At 36.3% G+C, this 22645-nt stretch overlaps 3 protein-coding genes and 1 long non-coding RNA gene across 4 annotated transcripts; 2 read left to right on the forward strand and 2 right to left on the reverse strand.

Moving 5' to 3' along the window:
- Positions 1-228: 228 nt before the first annotated feature.
- On the reverse strand, positions 229-6629 carry LOC113291768 (polyphenol oxidase, chloroplastic-like). The gene is made up of 4 exons (XM_026541264.1): positions 6178-6629; positions 2889-3353; positions 1512-1584; positions 229-849 (listed from the first exon to the last, which is right to left on the reverse strand). The coding sequence occupies exons 1-4, from the start codon at positions 6627-6629 to the stop codon at positions 229-231; spliced, it is 1611 nt and encodes a 536-aa protein (XP_026397049.1).
- Positions 6630-11813: 5184 nt separating this feature from the next.
- On the forward strand, positions 11814-12945 carry LOC113286389. The gene is made up of 3 exons (XR_003329265.1): positions 11814-11922; positions 12710-12787; positions 12925-12945. It is a non-coding gene; the product is annotated as an uncharacterized LOC113286389 (long non-coding RNA).
- Positions 12946-15047: 2102 nt separating this feature from the next.
- On the reverse strand, positions 15048-18252 carry LOC113290042 (probable DNA-directed RNA polymerase I subunit RPA43). The gene is made up of 6 exons (XM_026539547.1): positions 17890-18252; positions 16779-16930; positions 16006-16115; positions 15795-15880; positions 15531-15635; positions 15048-15388 (listed from the first exon to the last, which is right to left on the reverse strand). The coding sequence occupies exons 1-6, from the start codon at positions 17997-17999 to the stop codon at positions 15193-15195; spliced, it is 759 nt and encodes a 252-aa protein (XP_026395332.1). The 5' UTR covers positions 18000-18252; the 3' UTR covers positions 15048-15192.
- A 1421-nt stretch (positions 18253-19673) lies between these two features.
- Positions 19674-20714, forward strand: LOC113291769. The gene has a single exon (XM_026541265.1). It carries the CDS (start codon positions 19674-19676, stop codon positions 20712-20714), a length of 1041 nt encoding a protein of 346 aa, XP_026397050.1.
- Positions 20715-22645: the final 1931 nt, after the last annotated feature.

The raw sequence follows: 22645 nt of genomic DNA on the forward strand, positions 1-22645 counted from the left end.
ACACAAGGCTCAAGCTGGCTTCTAGTTTTTTAGCTTATAGAAGTCAAAAACCAACTTTTCATGTGTTATCCAAACAAGCTATAAGCATAAAATGACATTCAGACTCTTTTAACAATATACGTACTAACACGTTTTTTTTATAAGATGAAGTGTTTGGTTTTTACTGTAAACACTTAAAAACCCTGAATTTTATATAAAAACGTACATATACAATTATATCAACAACGATTAACCACTTGGATACTTGATAGACAAAGAAACCCCAACAATTAAAAGATTTACTAATCCCAAAATGATTAGTTTAGAAGCAAACACGATATTAATACCTTCAACTGTAACAACCATTTTTTTCTTTCCTGAAGTCCTCGGTACTATGGTAACAATAACATCTTCATCATCTTCAGCATATAAATCTTCAAGAATGTCAGTTATTCCTAATTTCAAACGAGTTTTAATCACTTTCTTATCTTTCCTTCCGTGTTTTTGTGTAAAATTAGTAAAACTACCAGCAAATGCAGATGACTCGGGACTGACTTCGTCTCCATCATTGATAAAGACGTCGAATTTTGTGGGATCACCTCTATGGAGCTCAATGCCACTTATTATCAATATCTCTTCTTTATCTTCTTTGTCGGTTTTGCTTCGTGATTTTGTGTTTGGCCTTTTGACCAAAACTTGTATTGCCTTATCAAGTAATATTGGGAATTTTGTCACGGACGCTGCCTTCTTCCACGATATTTCCCTTTTGGCGTTCCTCATGGTAGGAGCCACCAGTTTCGTGTGCAACCAGGGAATTTTTACATTTTCATACTTATATCTTAGATTTTCTTGCTTTAAACAATCTCTAATCTGCATGTTTTCAATTAATTATTAGCAACATATATTATGTGCAAGATTAATTTATTTAGTAATTTTTATTTCTTGAAAAAAGAGCTTTTATTGATGATTAAATAGTGTAATGCGTCCACATTGCTAAATTTTATGTTATTTTTTTGTTGAGGAAGAAGTATAATTTTTAGGAGAGCAATAATCACTTAAAGAGTATTTTGAATGTATAACTTGTATGATAATAATCTGATTTTCACTTAAAAGTCACGAAGAATACCAGATATATTTCTTCGATAATTTTCCGAAGATACTATGAATAGGTGATTTTTGAACAAGAGTTCATCGAGAAAATGTGGATACTTTTCCGAAGATACCATGAACGGGTAGTACATCAAAAAAAAAAATTAGATACCATAGCCTCAAAAAGTCAAGATTGCGGGAAAAGGTCATCAAATTCTACGAAGAAGAGTTGTCAATATCAGATAAAAATCACACCTCGATTATAATAATCATCTTTTGATAAATAACTCGAACATCCTAGCAAAAATGCTTAAAAGCGAAAAAAAATGCTATATTGACACTGTATTCTAGTAGTTGACTTGCTTTGATCTGACGTGGCACTAATTTTTGCAGGTGAGATAATTCAAACAAGCAAAAGGTCGAGGGGATAGAGTTTAACGTACCTTGACCCTCACAAGCTGTTTGTGTTCATCATAGAAAAGAAAAGCAGCATTCAAGAAATCAGGATCAGTGAAAGTAGGAAATACCAATAGGTCCTAGGAATAATATATTAGAGAGAGTCCAAACCAATTGACCTAGTCAATTATCTGTTTGGTCCTTTTTGGGAAAATATATTATAGTTTGGTCCTAGAAATTATGTTCGGTCCTAGGGTGGACAATACCCACGCGGGATGACGTCATGGATGATGTAATTATCAAATGGTAGTGGCAGAAATATCCTTTTAATGGGGACCATATATATACTCATTATTAGGAGAGAAGAGAATAATTTTCAGATTTATTTTCTCTCACCTTTTTTTTTCTTTTCTAGATCTACTTCTTCTTCTTCTTCTTCTTCTTCTTCTTTTTTCTTTCTTCTTTTTTCTTCTGCTACTACGATGGTGTGTGAAGATGAAGATGATAATGAAACGATGAAGATTTGTATTTTTTTTTATTTGTGTTTGTTGTTATTTGCTGTTGAAGATGGTGGAGATGATGAAGACGATTTTGTAATGAATTTTTCTTGAATTTTTTTGTCTCTGCTGTTGATGATGATGAAGAAGATAAAGATGAAGATGATGATGATGATGAAGTCGATGATGATTTTTCATTTTTTTCGTCATTTTTTCATGTTGATGTTGTTGAAGATGATGAAAAAGATGAACATCTGTTGTTGTTGCTACTGTCAAAGAAGATGAAGATTGAAACGAAGATGATGAAGAAGATTTTCGATGTTGCTGTTGCTGTTGAATTACGAAGAATTTATTTCTACTGCTGTTGAATACGACGAAGATGATGATGATGCAGTTCATTCCATAAATGAAGTCTGTTTTTTTGAGGTTTTTATATGGAGTTCATTTCTGGAATGAACTCTGTTTTTTTAGGTTTTTATATGGAGTTCATTTATGGAATGAACTCTGTTTTTTTTAGGTTTTTATATGTAGTTCATTTCTGGAATGAACTCTGTTTTTTTAGGTTTTATACGGAGTTCATTTCTGGAATGAACTCTGGTATTTTTAGGTTTTTATACGGAGTTCATTTCTGGAATGAACTCTGGTTTATATAGGTTTTTATCAGGAGTTCATTTTTTGAATGAACTCTGGTTTATATAGGCTTTTATTAGGAATTCATTTCTGGAATGAAGTCTGGTTTATACAGTTTTCATCAGGCAGAATGAACTGCTACAAGAAAATAAGTAAAAATTAACACGGAAGGGTATTTTTGTCAGTTTTATATTTTTCGATAATTATGGACCAAACAGTAAAGGAGATTACCTAAAGGACCAAACAAACATGGGACCACCTAAAAAAGGACCAAACGATTATTTTCCCTCAGTGAAATCCTTCCGTTTCCCTCCTAAACCTTTCCATATAGTCCACATTCGGTCACAGTTCGAATGATGAGCGTAGAAGATCGGATCCCTCGCTGCAGAATAGAAATCACCCATGTCTTCAAGGTTAGGTTGCGTTCTATCTCCGACCCAATTATGAACAGGACCGTGCGAAACATGCTCAATTGTTCCCGCGCCAGGATTCTCTGCTTCGCCTGCTCGATGTGGAGATCCTAGGAATAACGTTGCTGTCTTTGCACCTACCACTTGCCGGTACATCGTAGTAAGATTATTAGTGCACTGTTGTTGTGCAGGGAGATTAGGATCAACATGAAGGTGGTAGTTTAGATCGAGTAGATATGGCGGTTGATGTTTAGCGTCACGAAATTCGTCGTAAAGAGAAGAACCCTTCTTTGCAAAGATTGATGGAAATCTCATACCAGCCGGAGTATCCCAGTTCCAGAATGGTAAAGCGTGTTGGATATTTTCAATAGTATAGAAAATAAAATGTTTTCGTTTTTGGTTTGCCGCTATGACGGGGGAGCTTCTTGTGTTGAATAAACACAATGGATGTTAGTTGGAGATGAAGATACACCTCTAAAGGGTGTGATGGTTCATAAAAGACACAACCATTCTCAATAGACACCTTATGTGTCTTTTGGAAGTGAAGAGGCATCTCCAATAGGCATGAGTTCCCTATAAGTAGTGATGATTTGTTTTCATTCAAACAATGGAAAAACATATCTAAAACATCTGATTTCTTTTCTCTCTAAGCATCATCAGAATCTAAATACTGTGTGTTCTTGGTTGGGTCAAGGGAAGTACAACTCTTGAACCCAATTACGTTGTCAGGGCTTCAATGTATCTTGAAAGCAATATTTCGCTGACCGGTTGTACTCGCCAATTATTTGGGAATGGTCGAAATAATTTCTGAAAAGAATCGCAAGGCCTTGAATCTCCAGTGATACAACATTCCTTTTCGTTCTTAGATTTTTCATCCTCTATATTTTTAGCCTAATTTTCCAACAGTTTTCAGCAATTAAGGTACCCGTACCAGTGCATTGGATTTGAAGTTTTATTTCTATTCAGAAATGTTCTGAGCCGTGTTTCGGAAGAAATTGACACACACGGTACTTGGAAAAGAAGTGTTGGTAAATGACATATGATTGGTTATGTGACATTAGAGGAGTATTGTCATGAATTCTCTAAGATTAGAGAACCAATAGAGATCACCAATGATTGTTGAGACTACAATTCTTTGGTACGGGTGTAACTCTTGCGATAAGAATTATAAATTTAGAAGTCTGAAATCATCAATAAATGTTGAGATAATTCTTGCATTAAGAGTTATATGGTTCCAAATCTGGAAATTGGCATGTCTTAAATGACATCGAAAGGAAAGTGGAATACCGGCTATATGTAACGTATTGGAAGATTGGGCGGCCGACCAAATATCCAACGATGAGGTGTTACGATACCGATGAATAAATTATGAACATTTGCATTACATAATGTAAAATGTTAAATAGACATTGTCTATATTTTTGGGTATAAATTTGTAGAAGATTGGGCATGAGTAGAGGAGTTACTCATCGTAATAATGTGCTTGTTGAAATAGCAAGTAAGTTGCCGACAAATTTTCTATGCCTCTAGTGTATGCAAGTCTATGACGACTTCTTGTGAATTAACAGTAAATGTTAATTAGGATCACTAGAGAAGTTACAGTTATTTTGTGAAATTAAAGAGGAACATTTTTAATAATGTTTTCAAAATTGATTGCATGAGTAGATGCAATTAATGAGGAGGAATGGCTTGGAAACAAACTTGTACAGATCCCATTTTGGAAGAAGCCATTTCAAGCGGTCTTGATTAATTGTGAGAATCAGGATATGAATCTATAATGTCTCTAATGAGAGTTATAATGAAAAAGTCAAGATATGCAAGTCTTCGAAATTGAACGGTAAGTGAAATACTCAAGAAAGAAGTAATTGCAGTTAGCCATTGAAACGGGCTAGAACTTGGAAGACCAATTATGAAGAGTCTCCCAAAGGAAATAATTCCAATGAAGTATACATAAATGGGACTAAGGTCTGTGAATGAAAGTTCGATCACCCATAGCAAAAACCCAACCTATGTTTTGAAAAAGATAAACAAGGTTCAATGTGGTACCAACAAGTTATGGAAGTGATTATGGTGCACTAAGTATAAAACTTATCATTTCTGTTTAGTGCATATTCTGCAAGAAAATAGGATGGATGAAAATCCTTAATAAGTCTAACTTTTATCACAAGGTGTCTCGCAGAAACACCTTCGAGACTTACCTATATGAGTATGGAAATCAGGCTGTTTCCTAAGAGAAGAAGACCGTTCTCTAAATCAGACTCATGAATCCATGATAAGCACGGGGCAATTAATGTGTTGAGCTACAGAACACACAATCTATGAAATCAATATGTGTGGAGATTCCGGTTTTATCACATGGGGTACTTGGTTCAAGACTGGTTTCATCACTGAACCCCGATAAGACTTTGAATTTCTTACACTAAGTGAAGGTTCAAATCCAAAAGATACATATCATTTATGTATTGATTTCAACGATGATGCTTATTTCCCAATTGAGCTTGAAATACGTTGGCTTGATCCCACTCGGGTACGTAGGCAGTCACTTGAGTGACGCAGCCACTCCGGTTTTGTAAGTTTTACTTTATTTTCTGTTTTGGTTTTTGAAAATAGGGGGAGATTGTTGGGTATTTTCAATAACATAGAAAATAGAATGTTTTCGTTTTTGGTTTGCCGCTATGACAGGGGAGCTTCCTGTGTTGAATAAACACAATGGATGTTAGTTGGAGATGAAGAGACACCTCTAAAGCGTGTGATGGTTCATAAAAGACACAACCATTCTCAATAGACACCTTATGTGTCTTTTGGAAGTGAAGAGGCATCTCCAATAGGCATGAGTTCTCTATAAGTAGTGATGATTTGTTTTCATTCAAACAATGGAAAAACATATCCAAAACATCTGATTTCTTTTCTCTCTAAGCATCATCAGAATCTAAATACTGTGTGTTCTTGGTTGGGTCAAGGGAAGTACAACTCTTGAACCCAATTATGTTGTTAGGGCTTCATTGTATCCTGAAAGAAATATTTCGCTGACCGATTGTACTCGCCAATTATTTGGGAATGGTCGAAATAATTGCTGAAAAGAATCGCAAGGCCTTGAAGCTCCAGTGATACAACATTCCTTTTCGTTCTTAGATTTTTCATCCACTATATTTTTAGCATAATTTTCCAACAAAGCGAAAGTCGGATGACCAATTAAACTACCCAATATTTTCTCATCAACTAAATGAGCAGCTCGACGAACCCTGAGAGGAGTGGAAGGACATGGTAGTTGAGAATCAATGATCTTCGTGCCTGGTGGGGGACAACAATTTATCGGTGCCGCACCAGCCGGGAGATGAGCCGGACCACATTTTGATAAATCAGGTGGACCTATCGGTACCGCCATATCCGCATGTTGCGCATCCAACCCAGCTGTTGTTGCACCGTACAAACTTCCTAACCCAATAAGCACATTTCTTCGGTCAATGAAATTAGCTCTACACTGAATAATCCGAGGATAATTATAGTTAATTTTCCTAATCACAGAAATTTGTGTTTTGTTTCGACTTTGAAAGGAACTAGGAGGGGTTGCCGATAAACCCCTGGAAGAAGCATTGCAAATGGAGTTAAGAGAATAAAGAGAAGCCATGGCTTTCTTTGAATACTGAGGAGCTTGCTCGATATATGTTTGTTTTTGTAGTCCGAACTATGTACAGCAAGTGGATGAAAGGGTGCTTATTAATCTGAAGATGAACTAATAAAAATGTACAAATCTAAAGTTAGATGCCCCTACGACTTGCTAGAGGATTACCATAAACTAATACAGTACAGCTATATCATCAAGTATTATTATGTATAAAAAGGGACACTGGACTATATCAAAACAGGGCTTAATTGGGGCCCAAGAAATAATTAGGGGCCTCAGAAATTTTATTCCCACCCCAAAAAATCTACTTCCACCCAAAATATATTGAAAGTATTGTTTTACCCTTCACTAAATCTAAAACTTAAAATTCTATTAACCCTTAACTCTAAACCCCAACTCATTTTCATTTTTAAATCCAAAAAAATAATCAGTCCCCTCCTCCCATCCCTCTCGACTCTCCATCACTACTGAAAAATAAAAGTCGTCAACCTCATAGTTATATACCGTAACGATTTTTCATATGCATGTTATTTGTATGAAAAATCGTTGATGTCTAGAATGTAGGAGATAACGATCTTTTTTCTAGGTTTTGACGACCCCTTTTTATACACTAACGACTCTTTATGACCAAAAACTATATCTCTGTCCAAAAAAATGGAAGGATCGTCATTGTTTATTCGAGAATCGTCACCAAATTTGGTAGAGTCGTCATGATATTGAAGACGACCCTCATAATTAGTCATTGTTTATTGACGACTCTAAACAGTCGTTAATGCTTATAAAAGAGTCGTTATCCTCTTCTAAGATTCGGAAATACATTAAAGGGTCGTCAACGACCCTCATGAGTCCTCTTTGTTTATTGACGACCCTAAACAGTCGTTAATGCTTATAAAAGAGTTGTTATCTTCTTCCAATGTATATCCGCCATTAGTGACTCTTCAAAGAAGATAACGACTCTTTTATAAGCATTAACGACTGTTCAGAGTCGTCAGAAGTAATGACGAATTATGAGCGTCGTTTTGAGGGTCGTTTTAAAAACTTTAATGATTGTTAGGAGTCGTTATTGAAATACTTCACTACCTTGACGACTTTTCATGCAGGTCTGGGCAAAAAAAAAATTGCAAACAAAAATTTTGGAGAAAAAAGAAGGTTAAAATCAAATTAAGTGAGAATAACACTAATTAAATAAAATTATCACTAATTAAATAAGGATAGGTTAGTATTTTTTTAAAAAAATTGGATAAGGGGTGACTCAAATTAGGTTTTAGTGACCTTTTTTTTGTCCTTTAGTGTGAGGCCTCTAATTATTTTTCGGGACCCCCAATTAAGTTCTGTATCAAAAGTCTAAACTAATACTCCATAATTAGAAAAATCAAGTTGAAAACCAACTGAAGAAATAAAGAAAGAAAGAAAGAAAGAAAGAAAGTGGGATGATTAATCTGTTTGGATTAGATTTAACAGCATTGCCGGGTGAAAATTTCCTTCCGCGCATTTCTTTAAGAAACTCTAGTGCTTTCACAACATGTATTTCTTCGAAAAATACCCTTAATAATGGTATCGTGCGTGATAGCATTAACATCTGGTACACAGCCTCGTTTAATCTATGTGTGGCAGACACCTGATTTAGGAATTGCTAAAATCAATATTGATGCTTCATTTTGTCATTTAATCAACTTGGTACTGCTTTGGTGCCTCGTATTCATACAGGACAATGCAGAAGCATCAAAGGAACGTATACCGAAGGAGCCTCTGAGTTCAGATCAAGGAGAATGGTTGGCTGTTCGAGAGGCTTTACAGTGGGCGAAAGCAAGGAATCAGGGAAAATCCATACTGAAGCCCAAAACTGGTCATTGAGTCGATCTTGGCAGAAATTCATTTTAAACTTGAAAATCTAGCTTCCGAATTCGAGAAGTTTGCTGAAAATTTCGACCACCAGTATTTTGTAGAGATCAGACACTAACAGAGATTTGAATCTGAACGGAAAAACAATATCAAAAAAGGAAAAAGAAGACAGGGTGATCCTTTATCACCCTATCTATTTATCCTCGCCATGGAGTCTTTCTCAAGGTTCTTAGCTCACTGCGAAACAACGGGGCAAATAACAGGCATGAAGATATCACGTTCTGCTCCAAAGATCAATCATCTGCTATTTGCAGATGATTGTCTTCTATTTTGTAAAGCCAATGAGGTACAGGTTCAGAAACTGCTAAGTGTGATCCAGCAATTCTCTTCGTGCTCAGGACAGCTGATTAATTTTAACAAATCAGCAGTGTTCTTTAGCTCTAATCTTTCTCCTGATGTTTGTCAGACTATCAGTGGAATTTTACAAGTCCGGGAATTAAACATATCAGATGAAAAATATCTTGGCCTTCCTTTCTTTTTTGGCAGGAAAAAGCGAATTCCTTTCTCTATTCTATGCGACAAAATGGATAACAGATTTGCTAAATGGAATGGTGGGAATATGTCTGAGGCAGCTAGATCAGTTATGGTCAAGAATGTCTTCAATGCAATACCGATTCATCATATGACAATTTTCAGATTACCAGATGTTACCATTAAACAGATGAGCACAAAACAACAGCAATTCTGGAGGAATAAGAACGGTTCTGCTACATGAACAGCAGCATAACAGCTGCTTGACAGCGAATGACGACGTGGCAATCCCGTGGCAGAGAAAAAAACTACTGCTATTAACACGTCACGATAATTAAATGAAGAGAACATGTCAGCGTTGGATTTACTTCACGGTTAAGATGAACACCAAAAGTACAGTTTAGATTCTTAATACTTCTCTTTCCAATCCTTTGTTCTTCTTCGTAACGAAATCAGACTTCCTAAATTTGATTTCTATGACCATAGTTTCAGTAATACCAGAAGGTCGTTCATCGTAATTCTTAAGATTTCTTATCACAGATTTTGTAATTTTTTGGGAATTATTATTAACGATCAATTCAAAACCAAATTACCAATTAGGTTTAGAAATACATAGATCGAATCTGAATCTTATAATCAATTAGTCATTCTGATTGGGTCTCTTATTTTAACTATGGGCTTTTTCGTGGATCGATTTTTACTTTTATAGATAGCACTACCTCAGATTCTCAATCAAGATGAATAAGGTATTGTTGTTAGTCATCAATGGTCATAAAAAATAATAGAAGTGGAAATTTTTTGCAGGAGAAGAAAAACGAGTAAAAAGATGAAAAGAAGGTTTGTTTGTGTATGATGTTCATCTTCTCTATCTCCGGTAGGTGAGAGTTTCAATTACTGTACAGACATTAATGGGAAAGAAGAAGGAAAAACCTTGAGAATTATTTTCGTTTGCTCAAGTGACGTGGCAAAGATAAAAACAGTCTCTTTCTGCCACATATTTGGCCAAGTCAAAAAATGCTGTCATTCAGCTGTTAATCAGCTGGCTATATAGCATTTTCGGAATAAGAAATCGTGTAGAGGAAACCATGTCATTACTTGGAAAAGAACGTAAAAACCTAAAGAGGAAGGGGGTTGGGTTTTCGTGATATGCAAGTTTTCAACGGGGCCCTATTGGCGAAATCCGCATGGAAGCTTTGCTCTGACACGGACTCTATGATGACAAAATCTCTAAAAGCCAAATACTTTCAAGATGAAGATCTTTTCAATCTTAAACAGAAGTCTAACACGACTTGGTCTTGGAGAAGTTTGAGTTTTGAGATAGCGTTTGTGCAAACAAACTCTTGCTAGTGCCTAGGAAACGGAAGGAAGATTCTAATATGGAAGCACATATGGATTCAATCTCTTTCTAAGCCTCCAGTTCCAAAGTCAGGCTGTACTTCTAATCATAATTACAAGTATGTGCATGAACTCTTTTGTCATAACACCAATTCCTGGGATACTCACATCCTGCAAGATCCTTTTGAACCTAATATTGTCAACATCATCATGAGTATAAAGATTCATCGAAATTGTGAAGATAGGCTTATTTGGCTGTTGGAAAGGAACTAGGAATTACCAATAGGTACCATTATAGTGTTCTTAGTTAGCGACAGGTCCACCCATTAAAGCCCACTAATCAGAGGTCCATAATTAAAAGAAAACATGAAAATTGACCAAATTTTTTAAGCCCAGGTCCTGTACACGTGCGGGACCAAAGATGTGTATTTCAAAAATTCCTAAAATAACCTTCACCTAACAAATAACATTTTAAGTTTTCTATATTCTTTATCAAAAAAATTCAGATCGGTTTTCTTCTCTCCTTTCTCTTTCTTCTGCTGTTGTTGGTGCTGGTGAATTTAGACGTAGGGTATCTGAAGGTCGTCCTCTTTTTGCAGGTATGTTATCTAATCTTTTCTATAATGTTTGTTTTTGTTTTCTGTTATGCTTTCAACTGAATCATAAATATTAGATCGATTTCATGATTTTGGTAACTCGATTATAATGATGTTCTCTATGTTAGTGATTTCTGTGATTTACATTGTTTATATTTCTATTTGTGAATTGCTTTTTTTGTTTTTGTTTTTATAAATCTTCTTTGTGATTGTTCGATTCTGTTGTTTCTCATAGATTCTTAAAAAAGTGAGAGATCTATGCTTTCGATTTCATTTTCTTTTCTGTTTCGCTTCAAAATCAGGCTTGTTTATACTTTCAGATCGTATTATCCAGCAGTACATATACAGAATACTCATATAACTCGGTCGTTTTTGTTCTTTTTTATGAATCTTGTTCATATTTATTCTGTTATTTGGTTAGATTATCATGTTTTTAATGATTTTAGCTATCGATTTTATTATTTTTCTGTTTTCGATTTGTTTGTACTTTCATATCGTATTATCCATCAGTACATATATGGAATACTCATAGAAGTTGCTCTTAGATTCTGGTTCTTTCATAGATCTCTCATTTTTTTTAGTTTGATCCATCAGTACGTATGTGAAATACCGTATTATGTGCTTCCATTTTGTTGTTTCTCATAGATTCTTAATTATTCTTGTCATGAAGTTGATTTGTAGTTCATGAAACTGCAGTACATATATGACATACTCATAGAAACTTCTCTTAGATTTTGTTTCTTTCATAGATCTCTCACTTTTTTAGTTTGATCCATCAGTACATATGTGAAATACCGCATTATGTGCTTCGATTTTGTTGTTTCTCATAGATCCTTAATTATTCTTTTTTTATCAACTCTATATACAACTAAATGGTTAACCATTTCTTTATTTTTCCTTTGCAGGAAGAGTCGACCAAAGATGAGAAAAATGCTATTGAAAAATCGCCACAATAATAGGGATTTTCCGGTGTAGAATGATTGCTCTCACAGGTTTGGTTCAGTTAATATGTTAACTTAACTTTCTTATTTATCATCTGGACAGTTGTTAATGCTGACTAAGTTGAACACATCAGATGAAACAATGGTTTTGATAAAGCTTAGGAAATGAGCATAAATTGGAGACATGGCGTAAAACTCAGGAATTGATTTAGATGTCTTTGAAAATAATTCTTCTTCAGTGGAACATTAATTGATTTTTTCCATGACCATTGTCTTCTATATTGATATTAGCTGATTCAGGAGTTTGGGTTTTGTTATTTTATTATTCTATCGAGTATATATTTCCATGACAATAATAGAGCCTTGCAAGCAGATTAAATTTATTAATATGTGCGCATATCTGAGTTGCATAACAAATGTGACATAGAGAACTTCGTTGTTGGAACAGATGTGTACTTTTCTCAGTAACACTCAAGGTTGGGGTTCATTCATTGATCCACCGAATTGCAATCCCTGTGCTTGCTTAGAACCATTTTTATTTTAGATGTTAAATTAATGCCTCCTGCGTTTCAGATTCGGCTCTTCTTAGATTTGATTAAGCTACTATTGATAAAAAATTTCTCATTATGTGGTAAAAATCGACAGGTAAAATCTTTGATAACCTCCCATGGTAATTTGAATTTAGTTACACCCCTTTTAAATTCTTTATGGCTATGATTGAGGAAAACTACTAATGTTAGCTTCGGGGTAAAGCGCAGCTTATGCTGTAAATGTCTTCTCATTGTTGATACTAATGTTTTTTTTCTTTTTCTTAATATATTAACTGTTTGTGTATTAGATGCTTTGGATTAATGGCAGGGGCATCAAGAATGCCAATTATGTGCTTCCAGTTTAGTTTTTTGGTTGTCGATTAACTGTAAGAAACTAGCAAAAACAAAAAACATAGTTGCACGACTTATTTCAGCAGAAGTAATATAGTTTTTCAGTTATATTATGACTGGATTTCTATGAGATTGTTGCTTTTGTTGACCAGACTTCGATGTATTTCTGCAGGATTTATTGGTGGAGACCGCGAAAGAACAGGATGGCTCAGTCAGTAATATCACCGTGCAGCCCACATTTTTTCAGGTTCATTAAATTCTGGATTTATTGGTGGAGACCATTTGTCGTGCATTATGAGTTTTATTTGCATTGGTTTGTATGGTTCCTCAAATTAGACTCTGTGTGTTTGGGCATAAGTTATGGCCCCTATGATGAACGTTTTAATTTTTGTGTGTCTGCAGGCATTGACACTAGCAGTACGTAAAGCGAGTCAATCTATATGCAGTTAAGAAGAAAACGATAATAGAAGATCCTTGTTTTGCCCCCAGAAGCATGGCAATACAGTCGAAGAAAAATTATAATCATCACAATGTATGTGATGGAACACGTTTTCTAATTTATTTATCATTGATTCTTACAGATTTGTACTCTACCTGGAAGCAGTGCAGCAAATATGTACTCGAATTTGTAAGCATTCAGATATATAATCGGATTTGTAAGCAGTACGACAGATATGAACTCAGATTTCTAAGCAGTGCGACAGATATGTACTCAAATTTGTAAGCAGTGTAGCAAATATGTACTCGAATTTTTAAGCAGTGTACCAGATATGTACTCAAATTTGTAAGCAGTGTAGACACACACGTTTGGTAGTAATGGGCATTATGGACATTTCCATGTTTTAATTAATTTTGGACCTCCGGATAAAAAAAATATCCGATTGGACCCTACTATAAATAACTATATGGGCCTAGGACCAAACAAGAAATTTTCCGGAAAGGAACGGAAACTTCTCTGTAAAATCAGCTTACAAAAATATGTATGAAGATCAAGACAACTCTGCTTCAGTAGGTCCGGGAATGGTTAAGCTTTATAAAACTCTTTGGAAACTGCCTCTTCTTCCCAGAATAAGGCAATTCTTGTGGAAAGCCGTTTCTTCTCTTCTCCCTACAAGGGACATTCTCAGCATCAAAGTCCCTGGAATTACCTCTCTTTGCCCTTTCTGTGAACAAGTGGATGAAACACCTTCACATGTCCTGATGGAATGTAATCTGGCCAGGGCAGTGTGGTTTTCAGTCACTGGATGGTCTACAGCGGATTCTTTTTCCTTCTCTGAATGGACACAAAGTTGGTTTGATGACCTTCAGGCCAAAAGGATCACAGTTAACGAAATCTGCAAAAGAGCTATTTTCGCTTGGTGTTTATGGTCTGATCGTTGTGAGAAGACCTTTCAGAATATTAACCCTTCTCCAGATGGAACAATTCTAAGAGCCCGTAGCTTCATCAATGACCACATAGCTCATAAAAATACGCATCCTACCATTACTGATAAAGTTTTTCGTATGAATATTCATTGGCTGCCTCCACCTGTTGATGTCATTACCATCAATGTCGATGGCTCTTACTTGTACTCTAATAACACTGGAGGAATTGGACTAATAGCTCGTAATTTTGCAGGTGAGCAGCAGGCAGCAGAATGCGTCTTTCTAGGAGAAATAAGGAATGCCGCGCAGGCGGAGTGTATGGCCTTGTGGGAAGCTGTTAACCTGGCACAGAGGCTACAGCTGGTGAACGTACATTTTGAACTTGATGCCAAAACAGTAGTAGAAGCAGTGAACAACAATGCTGCCATAGAATGGCAATTATTCAATTTAGTCAAGGATATTCAGTCTTTTCTTAGAGTTTTTCGATACTGGAGATGTTATTACATTCCAAAGGAAGCCAATAAAGTTGCAGATGGACTCTCTAGATTAGCTAGAGAGAAAGCTCTCTCAGTTGCTTGGTCTACATTTTCGCCTGTGGAAATTAGAACTCAGCTGTCCGTAGACAATACTCATGTAATGATGTAATTTATTCATCAATACAATTCTTCTTCGCTTCAAAAAAAAAAAGGAAAAAGAAGTATCTTGATACCATGTAAAAAGAAAATCATTCAATTCATTCATAAACACGATTTTGGTAGTATGAAAACCTTACACAATTATTCAAGTTCATAAGACATTCATCAAATCTATAGTATCTCCCCCAATTCTTGACCAACAACTCAACCCCTACAAACATTTCGACTGATTTGGGACTCCAGAAAGACAAAATCATATCAGGTGGCCAAACCAGCCGAGTTTTTTTAAAGGCAATACCATGTAAAACTTAGGAAGGATATAAACGTGTCCGAGAGATTTCCATTATATTGTGATAAAGAGAGAACAAGGGTCTATCCTTACAGGATGAGCTGTTACAACAAAAGTACAAACACCTCGCTCATAGTTCTCACAACTTCTTTCAACGGTTTTGCTCATTGTTCACGGTTGTATCTTCAATAGACTCCTGAATCAAGCTCTGCCTTTTTACTTTTTCAGTCTCCCTTTTTGACTTCTTTGACCGGCGTCGCTCACTGTTCATAGTTGTATCTTCGCTACAGGCTCCTGAATCAAGCCCTGCCTTTACCTTACTAGTCTCCCTTTCTCTCTTGATGCTCCTACAATAGATATTCCTGTTAGTGTGCCTTCCTCCTAATTTCTAAATGATAGTCTTTCAATGTGATTTTCCTACAAATTCGAGATTGAATAGACCCACACATTTAAGTTAATGCACATAAATAAGAAAACGATGTTTCAAACCTCTCTGATTGCGAACCTTCTTCCGCATTTTTATCCAACCAATCAACGCCTCCAGTATGGAATGGAATCAAGGATCCTGATATGTGTAGTATTTCTTCATCAAAGCTACAAAAAGAAATTTACTATCAGCCGCATTCAAAAGGACCACAAAGAACTGTTTAGAGCTCAAACACAGAACTTGAAATGCAGATAATGTCAATGGCAAAATTATGACATTCATTGTTACTTATCAGTGCTAGGGAAATGCATAACAAAATTTCTCACCTCTTAACTAAAAAGCGAACTGTGCTCCCAACCTTGATCACATGTCGCTTGTGAGATCTACTGGCCAACAATTCCTCACCGTGTTTCTAAATGAAATTTACATAAGATAAGTTAGATACATATTAAATGCACTCTAGCTAAAACCTATCCACCATAGTAAGTAATATTTTCAACAGGGAGCTGAAACAAACAGCTAAAGATATGCGCTTACAATTTTATATCTGAAATCTTTACGAATATCTTCCTGTACTATGGAAACAGAAGAAAAGGCAAGGACGACAAGATTTATGGAGTCTTCTCCAATCCTCACCACCTTCCCTTCTGCAGTGACAATAGAATCACAAAATTATTCACTTTAACAACAGCATAGTTTAAGGTAAGAATCATAAGCACTTTTTAGAAAGTGTAGAACGAAAACAATTACACCTCTCAAAAAGTTGCTCAAAAATCAAAAGCGATGAAAAATGTAAGATCAATAAAGTTAACAGAATCGGAAGGTAAAATCTCATACAAAGAATTCCATTTTCCGGAAGAAAAACCATCATGCTGCTTGATTACGATATTTTAAAAAATAGTACTTCGTAAAGTCAAATTTACAGTAGGTCAAATAGAATATGAAATGTTTCCTAAACCTGATTTTTAATTGCTAAATTGCTGACCACCATCTTGGATATCATAGTTTCCTAAGCAAGATGATGCTAAATTGCTGACCACCATCTTGCTGAAGATTTGTCTTTCTAATTTAGAAGTTTGTGTATAATCTAAGTGAAGTTGTGAGCAGTGCTGCTGCCTCCAAAACTGTACATGCTCTAAGATAATTCAGACTTCACCCAGAAAGCAAACCACCTAGAATAAGAAAACTTTTACGAAAACTAATGCACATTAGTTAAGTCATTGACAGCATTTGATGAAAAACATACAGATGATGAACAGCTACAGACAGATATCATATAAGCTAGACCAGAAGGGTAAAGTCTCAATTACCTACAAGCATGCCAGGCTTTGGAGAAAAAAGTAGCAGTTCGGCTCTCAACTTTACGCCATAGAAAGGATGGACTCCAGGAAGAATTCTTGCAGTTTCATTCCGAACCCCTACGTCATAAGCCAAAACAACACCATCAAACATTTCATTATACCTGAGAAAGAAAAACTTTCAATGTCAGTAAATAAACTAAAATAACTTCCAATGTAGTAAATAAACTAAGCAACAAAATGACGATAGCTTCTATGATCTTCTAAAAATATGGGTATCACAAAGGTTATTCCAATATAAATGAACCAAAGCAGGGAACCCAACAGCAGCGATTCTGCCAATCACAAGCAGACAAGCAAAATTAAACAAAGTACACACTAGTGAAATTAAAACAGACTAGTGAAATTAAATGCAGCAATCACTTTTAAACATAACAAAGTCACAGAACCTGCAAACATATAATACAAATGGCTTTCTCTAATTTACTTATTTACATGAAAGGAGTTATCTGAGCAACACCATCATAATTGTAATTTTGTGGACATATCAAGATCCTGTTACTCTGCAACCCATCCCGTTCACGTTAATGAGGGAAACTATATGGTACCGCTCGAAGATTGGACAAAATATCCATAAGAACGAACAGACTACGGAAATCCAAAAGGGCCATCATGCTGCTATTAACCTCCATAAGGTATAATAATCCGCTTATAAATTTGGATTTCTAGGCTCCTTCTCAGAATACAGTGCTTAGAGCACACTCCATTTTTATGGAAAAAATAGACAAGTTAAACTCATTTTCAAATCTCAAGGTACTAAAGTCTGCACCTCTAAATCCTCTAAATTCTGCATCTAAGCCTTGCACTGATAGTAAAGACTAATAGTAGCAACCCTAATCGTTCAACTTTACAGTGTATGTATCCCACAAGAATTTGCCCAACCAATTGTGATCGCACTAGTGTAGGCTTCTAATTAGACAATTTTAACACAGTCAAAGCAAGCAATACAGTTACCAAATCAATCTTGTACGAAACCGAACTCGTTAAAAAACACCAAAAATGTTGAGTTATTCTAACGAATTCAATGATATTGAAATTCAGAACTATAAAAGAAAACACTTACTTGAAGAGCAATGAACTGAGTTCACGAAGAATGGCTTGAGAAACCTTATTCGCTTTTGAAGGGTGTATATATACAACTAAATTCGCCTGTGAAGTTCTCAATCCCTCCATTGAATTAGCTTAATAGTGATAATAAGCAAGAGCGGTACTAACAGATCTTTTTGTGAATGAATTCGGAAGATTAACAGAGAGATTCCAAACGCTTAAAACCCTAAACTGGCTAAAGTAAACCCTAAACGGTTAAGAGCTGTACTAACAGACTTTCGCGGATTTTTTCAGAATGAATTCGGAAGACTAACAGAGAGGGAAGGAGGGAGAGATACCGCTTTCCCTTTCTTAAAACCCTAGCCCTTCTTTTTTTTACTCAATCAACTTGGTTTTTGGATTGGGCTTTATATTGGACCTGATTTTTTGTACCTGGATTCGCTAGTGCGCTCGAGATAAAATGCTCCACGCTGAGGCCAGAGGCAGAGGGTAAGCTTGTGGTACTTAACTAAATCGATTCCGGTGGTGATGGCTTGACGAGGTGCACTGATTTGTCTTAGGTTTGGTTGTGGTGGTCAAAATGCCAGTTGTTTTTCAAAAGATTTTGGGTGACTTTTCCCAGTAGAGTGAGGATTTGGGTTCTAGTAATGAGAAATTGCTGCGTGGGACAATGACTCATGCCAAGTAATTCTAGGTTAAATTTTTTTAGAGGTGACTTGTAGTCTTTAAGGTCTTTGTCTTTGTTGTACGTAGTTGTTTGTTTGGGGTGGCTCTTCTTATTTTGTTGTTATGCTTAGGCAATTTCCTTCTTCTACCTTCTTTTCTTTCTTTTTTTAATAAATCTAATCATTTCACCTTTTAAAGAAAACATAAAGAAAACAAAAACAACCTCATGTTATGGTAGAAGATTGACCCAGAAGATTGCACTCAAGTTTATGACAGTAGTATCACAGTTAGAACAAAATTGATTTATCCAAACCACTTCACAGAGGAGGTTGGTGGAACAATGCAGCTGGAGGGGTAACTTGGATTCGTTTTCATTGGGAAAAACAACCTCATGTTTTGTGTCCTAAATGTTTCACAATTGATCATAAAGATGAAGAATGTGATATTGTTGCTGATGAACTTAGAATAAGGAGATACACTATGAAGAATGCATAGCTTATATCTATGAACTGGTTGTAGCCTATGGAGTTGAAATCATTGAGGATTTGGATCAGTTGATTCAAAGAATTGTCGAAGCTAGTCGCATTCAAAGAGAACAAGAAGACAAAGAGCGGGACGAGAATAGGAGTAACAAGAGATCTAGAACTGATGATGACATTGTTAATGATGATGGAAATAACATGGAAAATAATATTGGTACCATTCCTCCTTCAACAAAGGCGGATGCAATGGAACATTACTCGATTGAGGATGGAAATAAAGACTCAGAGGAGTCTTCTCATGTGATGAATGGAGCACCTACTAAGCTGGTAATTCTTCATAAGACTCCTTTTAATACTTTTTGCATTAATTCTTATTTTCATCTCCAGTTAGAGTTTTACAGTTATTACGATACTCACTTTCTTAATAATCTACATGATTTAGTTCCGTACAATAACTTGAGTATCAATTTTAGTAATTTTATCTTGCTTATCACTATGAAAATTATGAGTTGGAACTTCCAAGGATTCTTAGGGAAAGGAAACAAGGGAGCATATTATGCACCTCAATAATCTTCATTCCCCAGACATCATTTTCCTATGTGAAACCAAGATAAATGATGATAGGATCCTTAAGCTTACTAATTGTCTAAGAATGCCTAACACTACTTATGTTCCTTCAGTTGGTCAAGCTGGTGGCATCGTCCTAATGTGGAAAGATGGTTTCTGTTTAGAAATTGTTAATTCCTCCTCCAGTATGTTTCATGCTCTTGTAACAAATGACCCTGCTAGAGGAAAATGGTTTCTCTCATGTGTCTATGGCACACCTTATAGAGAAAACCAAACTGCTCAATGGGAATACATTAAAAATCTAAGTAAATTAGTAAAGATTCCTTGGGTCCTTATAGGAGATTTAAATATCACTTTTGATATGTCTGAGAGAAATACAAACACAAATTCTACCTCTGATGAAGTTATTGATCTTATTAGAGAAGCTGAATTGTTGGATTTAGGCTATAGTGGAAACCCTTTTACTTGGACTAGTAATAGTCATGGAACTGGTAGAATCAAATCCAGACTAGATAGATCTCTAGTTAATAATGATTGCCTTATAACTTTCCCAGATTCCAAACTTCTCCATCTTCCTATAAAAGGTTCAGACCATGCTCCTATTTTGCTGTCTTTGTATACTAATTTTGCAGATTCAAATAAAACATGGAAATTCTTTGAACATTGGCTGCAAAATGACACCTGTGTAAATGAAATCAAGAATGCTTGGGTATCAAATACTGCAGGATTTGCAGCTTATATAATGTCTGATAAATTTTCAAACACTAGACATATTTTATCACTGTGGAGTAAAAATATTTTTGGAAATATACAAGGAAGAATTACAGCACTGCAACAACAACTAGAACAACTGCAACATACAGATGTTCGAGGCATGCATACTGAAAAGGTTTTAAACATTGAGAAGGAAATTGACTCACTAAATGAAGTACAAGCCTCCTCTTATATACAGAAGTCAAAGGATCATTATTACAATGATTTGGACAAGAACACCAAGTATTTCCATTTCACAGCAAACCAGAGAAGGGTGAGAAACAAAATAGACTCTCTACAAGTTGTCGATGGCACATGGTGTCAAGATAAAAAATTCTATAGAAGAACTTCTTGTCTCACTGTTTATGGGTGAAAACAATTCCTGACGAATTTGGTAATTTGGGGTGTGTGGATGAGGAATAAATCTAAACCCTAAATAAATGCACTGCACGGGAGTGCTTTGTGATTCGAGAAATCAATCTGTACAACTCCGACCTAAACCAAGAAATGGCCGTTCCGGACTTGCTTCGGTCACAAAGTGAAGGAGATGAGGTTGATCTTAGGGAGGGAAGCGAAGAAGGTGTTGAGATTGTGAAGGTGTTGGATGTGTATGAATTGTATCAGAAAGCTGAACTAGCTTGCAGAATGTAAGCTATATCAGTTCCGGTGTTTGAATACGGTTGTATCAACACTTGATTCTGTTGTCTTGTCTTGTCGAAATAGGGAGGAGAACCTATTTATACAAGTCATTGAGCCTTACTCACGTATCTCGTGGGAAGTGGAGAAAGTGGAGTGATGGAGTAGTGGAGTTGCGGGTTTTAGTGTTACACGATCAGTCTTGCCCACTTCTCCCATCATCACTAACCGTCCATGACTTCCTGACACGTTCTTGTGATGGCACGTTGTGCGCTGCACGCTATAAACCGCCTGAACAATACCCCAGTATGTATCCTCCAGTTTGTGATATGATTGATGTCTCGAGTGTGTGGATCGTGGGACCCACAGAAGGTAGCATGTAATGCTAGGTTAAATAACTAAGTTATTTGGAATTTGATACTTGTAAAATATCACGTGAATTCTATGCATGTAATGCATAGAATATATTCAGCATGTATGAAGCATCGCTGTTTTAAGGCTTAATGGAGTAAGTCACGATTAAGCATCTTAAAATAGATGCGTGTCTAGCCATCTTCAAGTGATCGTTTGGGGATGTACAGGTAAGTCCTGACTTGAACGATCATTGGTGTGGTAGAGTGGCGGATGGTAATCACCACAACACCTCATTGACCAGTTAACTCCTGACCAGGGTTGTATAACCAAGCAGGTGAAGTTAAACGGACGAGATGATATTTGAGACACTCATCTGCGACCGTTAGTGGAATTAGGGTTTATGAAGAGGTGCGCAAGCATCACTCTTCAGCTTGGTCGAAACCAACCTTGGGATGCAATTTTGGTCGGGCCGATCGTGCATGCGTGTAGACGGCATGTCGGTGTAGGCACCCATACCTCATTGTCTCTTGAAAGTGTGATCTAAGCCACTCAATTTGTTCGGCGAAGTTGAGTGGTTGAGATCAATTTGCGACAGAATTCCGGTGCCGCAAAAGCCGCGCGTCATGCCAACTTCTGGCACGCGTTTCGAGACGACCAAGCTTGGTCGGTCTTGGCCAATTAGTCTGGTATACAGACGGCGGGCTGGTGTACACGTCCATACCTTAATACCCCATAGAAACGTGATCTGAGCCACACAATTTGTCCGGCAAAGTTGAGTGGTCGAGATTAGTTTGCAATTGGGAGGTGTGACCATGCCTAGTTTGGGAGTGCGGATCAAGACGACCAGGCATGATATGCCTTGGCCGATAGGGTGTGGATATAGGCGGGCCCATAGTGATCGTGTTGATACTCACTGGACCTGCTTAATCGACTCCTAGACCCTTCGTTCGATCAGGTGAAAATGGACGCTCGTGATCGAAAACCCTAATTAGGGTTTTTCCAGCCGTGCGTCATGCCTTGTTTGGGCGCACGAATTGGGACGAACATCCATGTTTGGTCCTGTCCGATTGATTATATTTTCAATGATGTTGTAGTAAAGAGTTCGTTGAGGCTTGTGAAGGCAATGAATTCTAGACTTAATAGAACTTAAGAATATAGAAAACTTAACTCAAAATTGATTTCAAGTGATTGGAAAATAACCAAGACACTAGAATCCACTATTACACATGAATGGTGTCAAATATTTCATAACTCTAATTATCCTTTTAATCCTTTATTTCTTAATCCACAAATAATCAAACATATTCTCAAAAA

Source organism: Papaver somniferum, chromosome 6 (assembly GCF_003573695.1).
Source record: "Papaver somniferum cultivar HN1 chromosome 6, ASM357369v1, whole genome shotgun sequence".
Classification (NCBI taxonomy): Eukaryota; Viridiplantae; Streptophyta; class Magnoliopsida; order Ranunculales; family Papaveraceae; genus Papaver; species Papaver somniferum.

Bases quoted from the DNA above. Each gene is read 5' to 3' on its own strand.
- LOC113291769 (XM_026541265.1), top strand. From the start codon at position 19,674: ATGCCTAACACTACTTATGTTCCTTCAGTTGGTCAAGCTGGTGGCATC.
- LOC113291768 (XM_026541264.1), bottom strand. From the start codon at position 6,629: ATGGCTTCTCTTTATTCTCTTAACTCCATTTGCAATGCTTCTTCCAGG. The intron at 3,354-6,177 runs CGCTTTGTTGGA...AAATATCCAACA, and splicing joins TTAATTGGTCATCCGACTTT to CGCTTTACCATTCTGGAACT. The intron at 850-1,511 runs GTACGTTAAACT...GAAAACATGCAG, and splicing joins AACAGCTTGTGAGGGTCAAG to ATTAGAGATTGTTTAAAGCA.
- LOC113290042 (XM_026539547.1), bottom strand. From the start codon at position 17,999: ATGGAGGGATTGAGAACTTCACAGGCGAATTTAGTTGTATATATACAC. The intron at 16,116-16,778 runs GTAATTGAGACT...TTGTCACTGCAG, and splicing joins AAAGCCTGGCATGCTTGTAG to AAGGGAAGGTGGTGAGGATT. The intron at 15,636-15,794 runs GTGAGAAATTTT...TTCTTTTTGTAG, and splicing joins GTTCGCTTTTTAGTTAAGAG to CTTTGATGAAGAAATACTAC.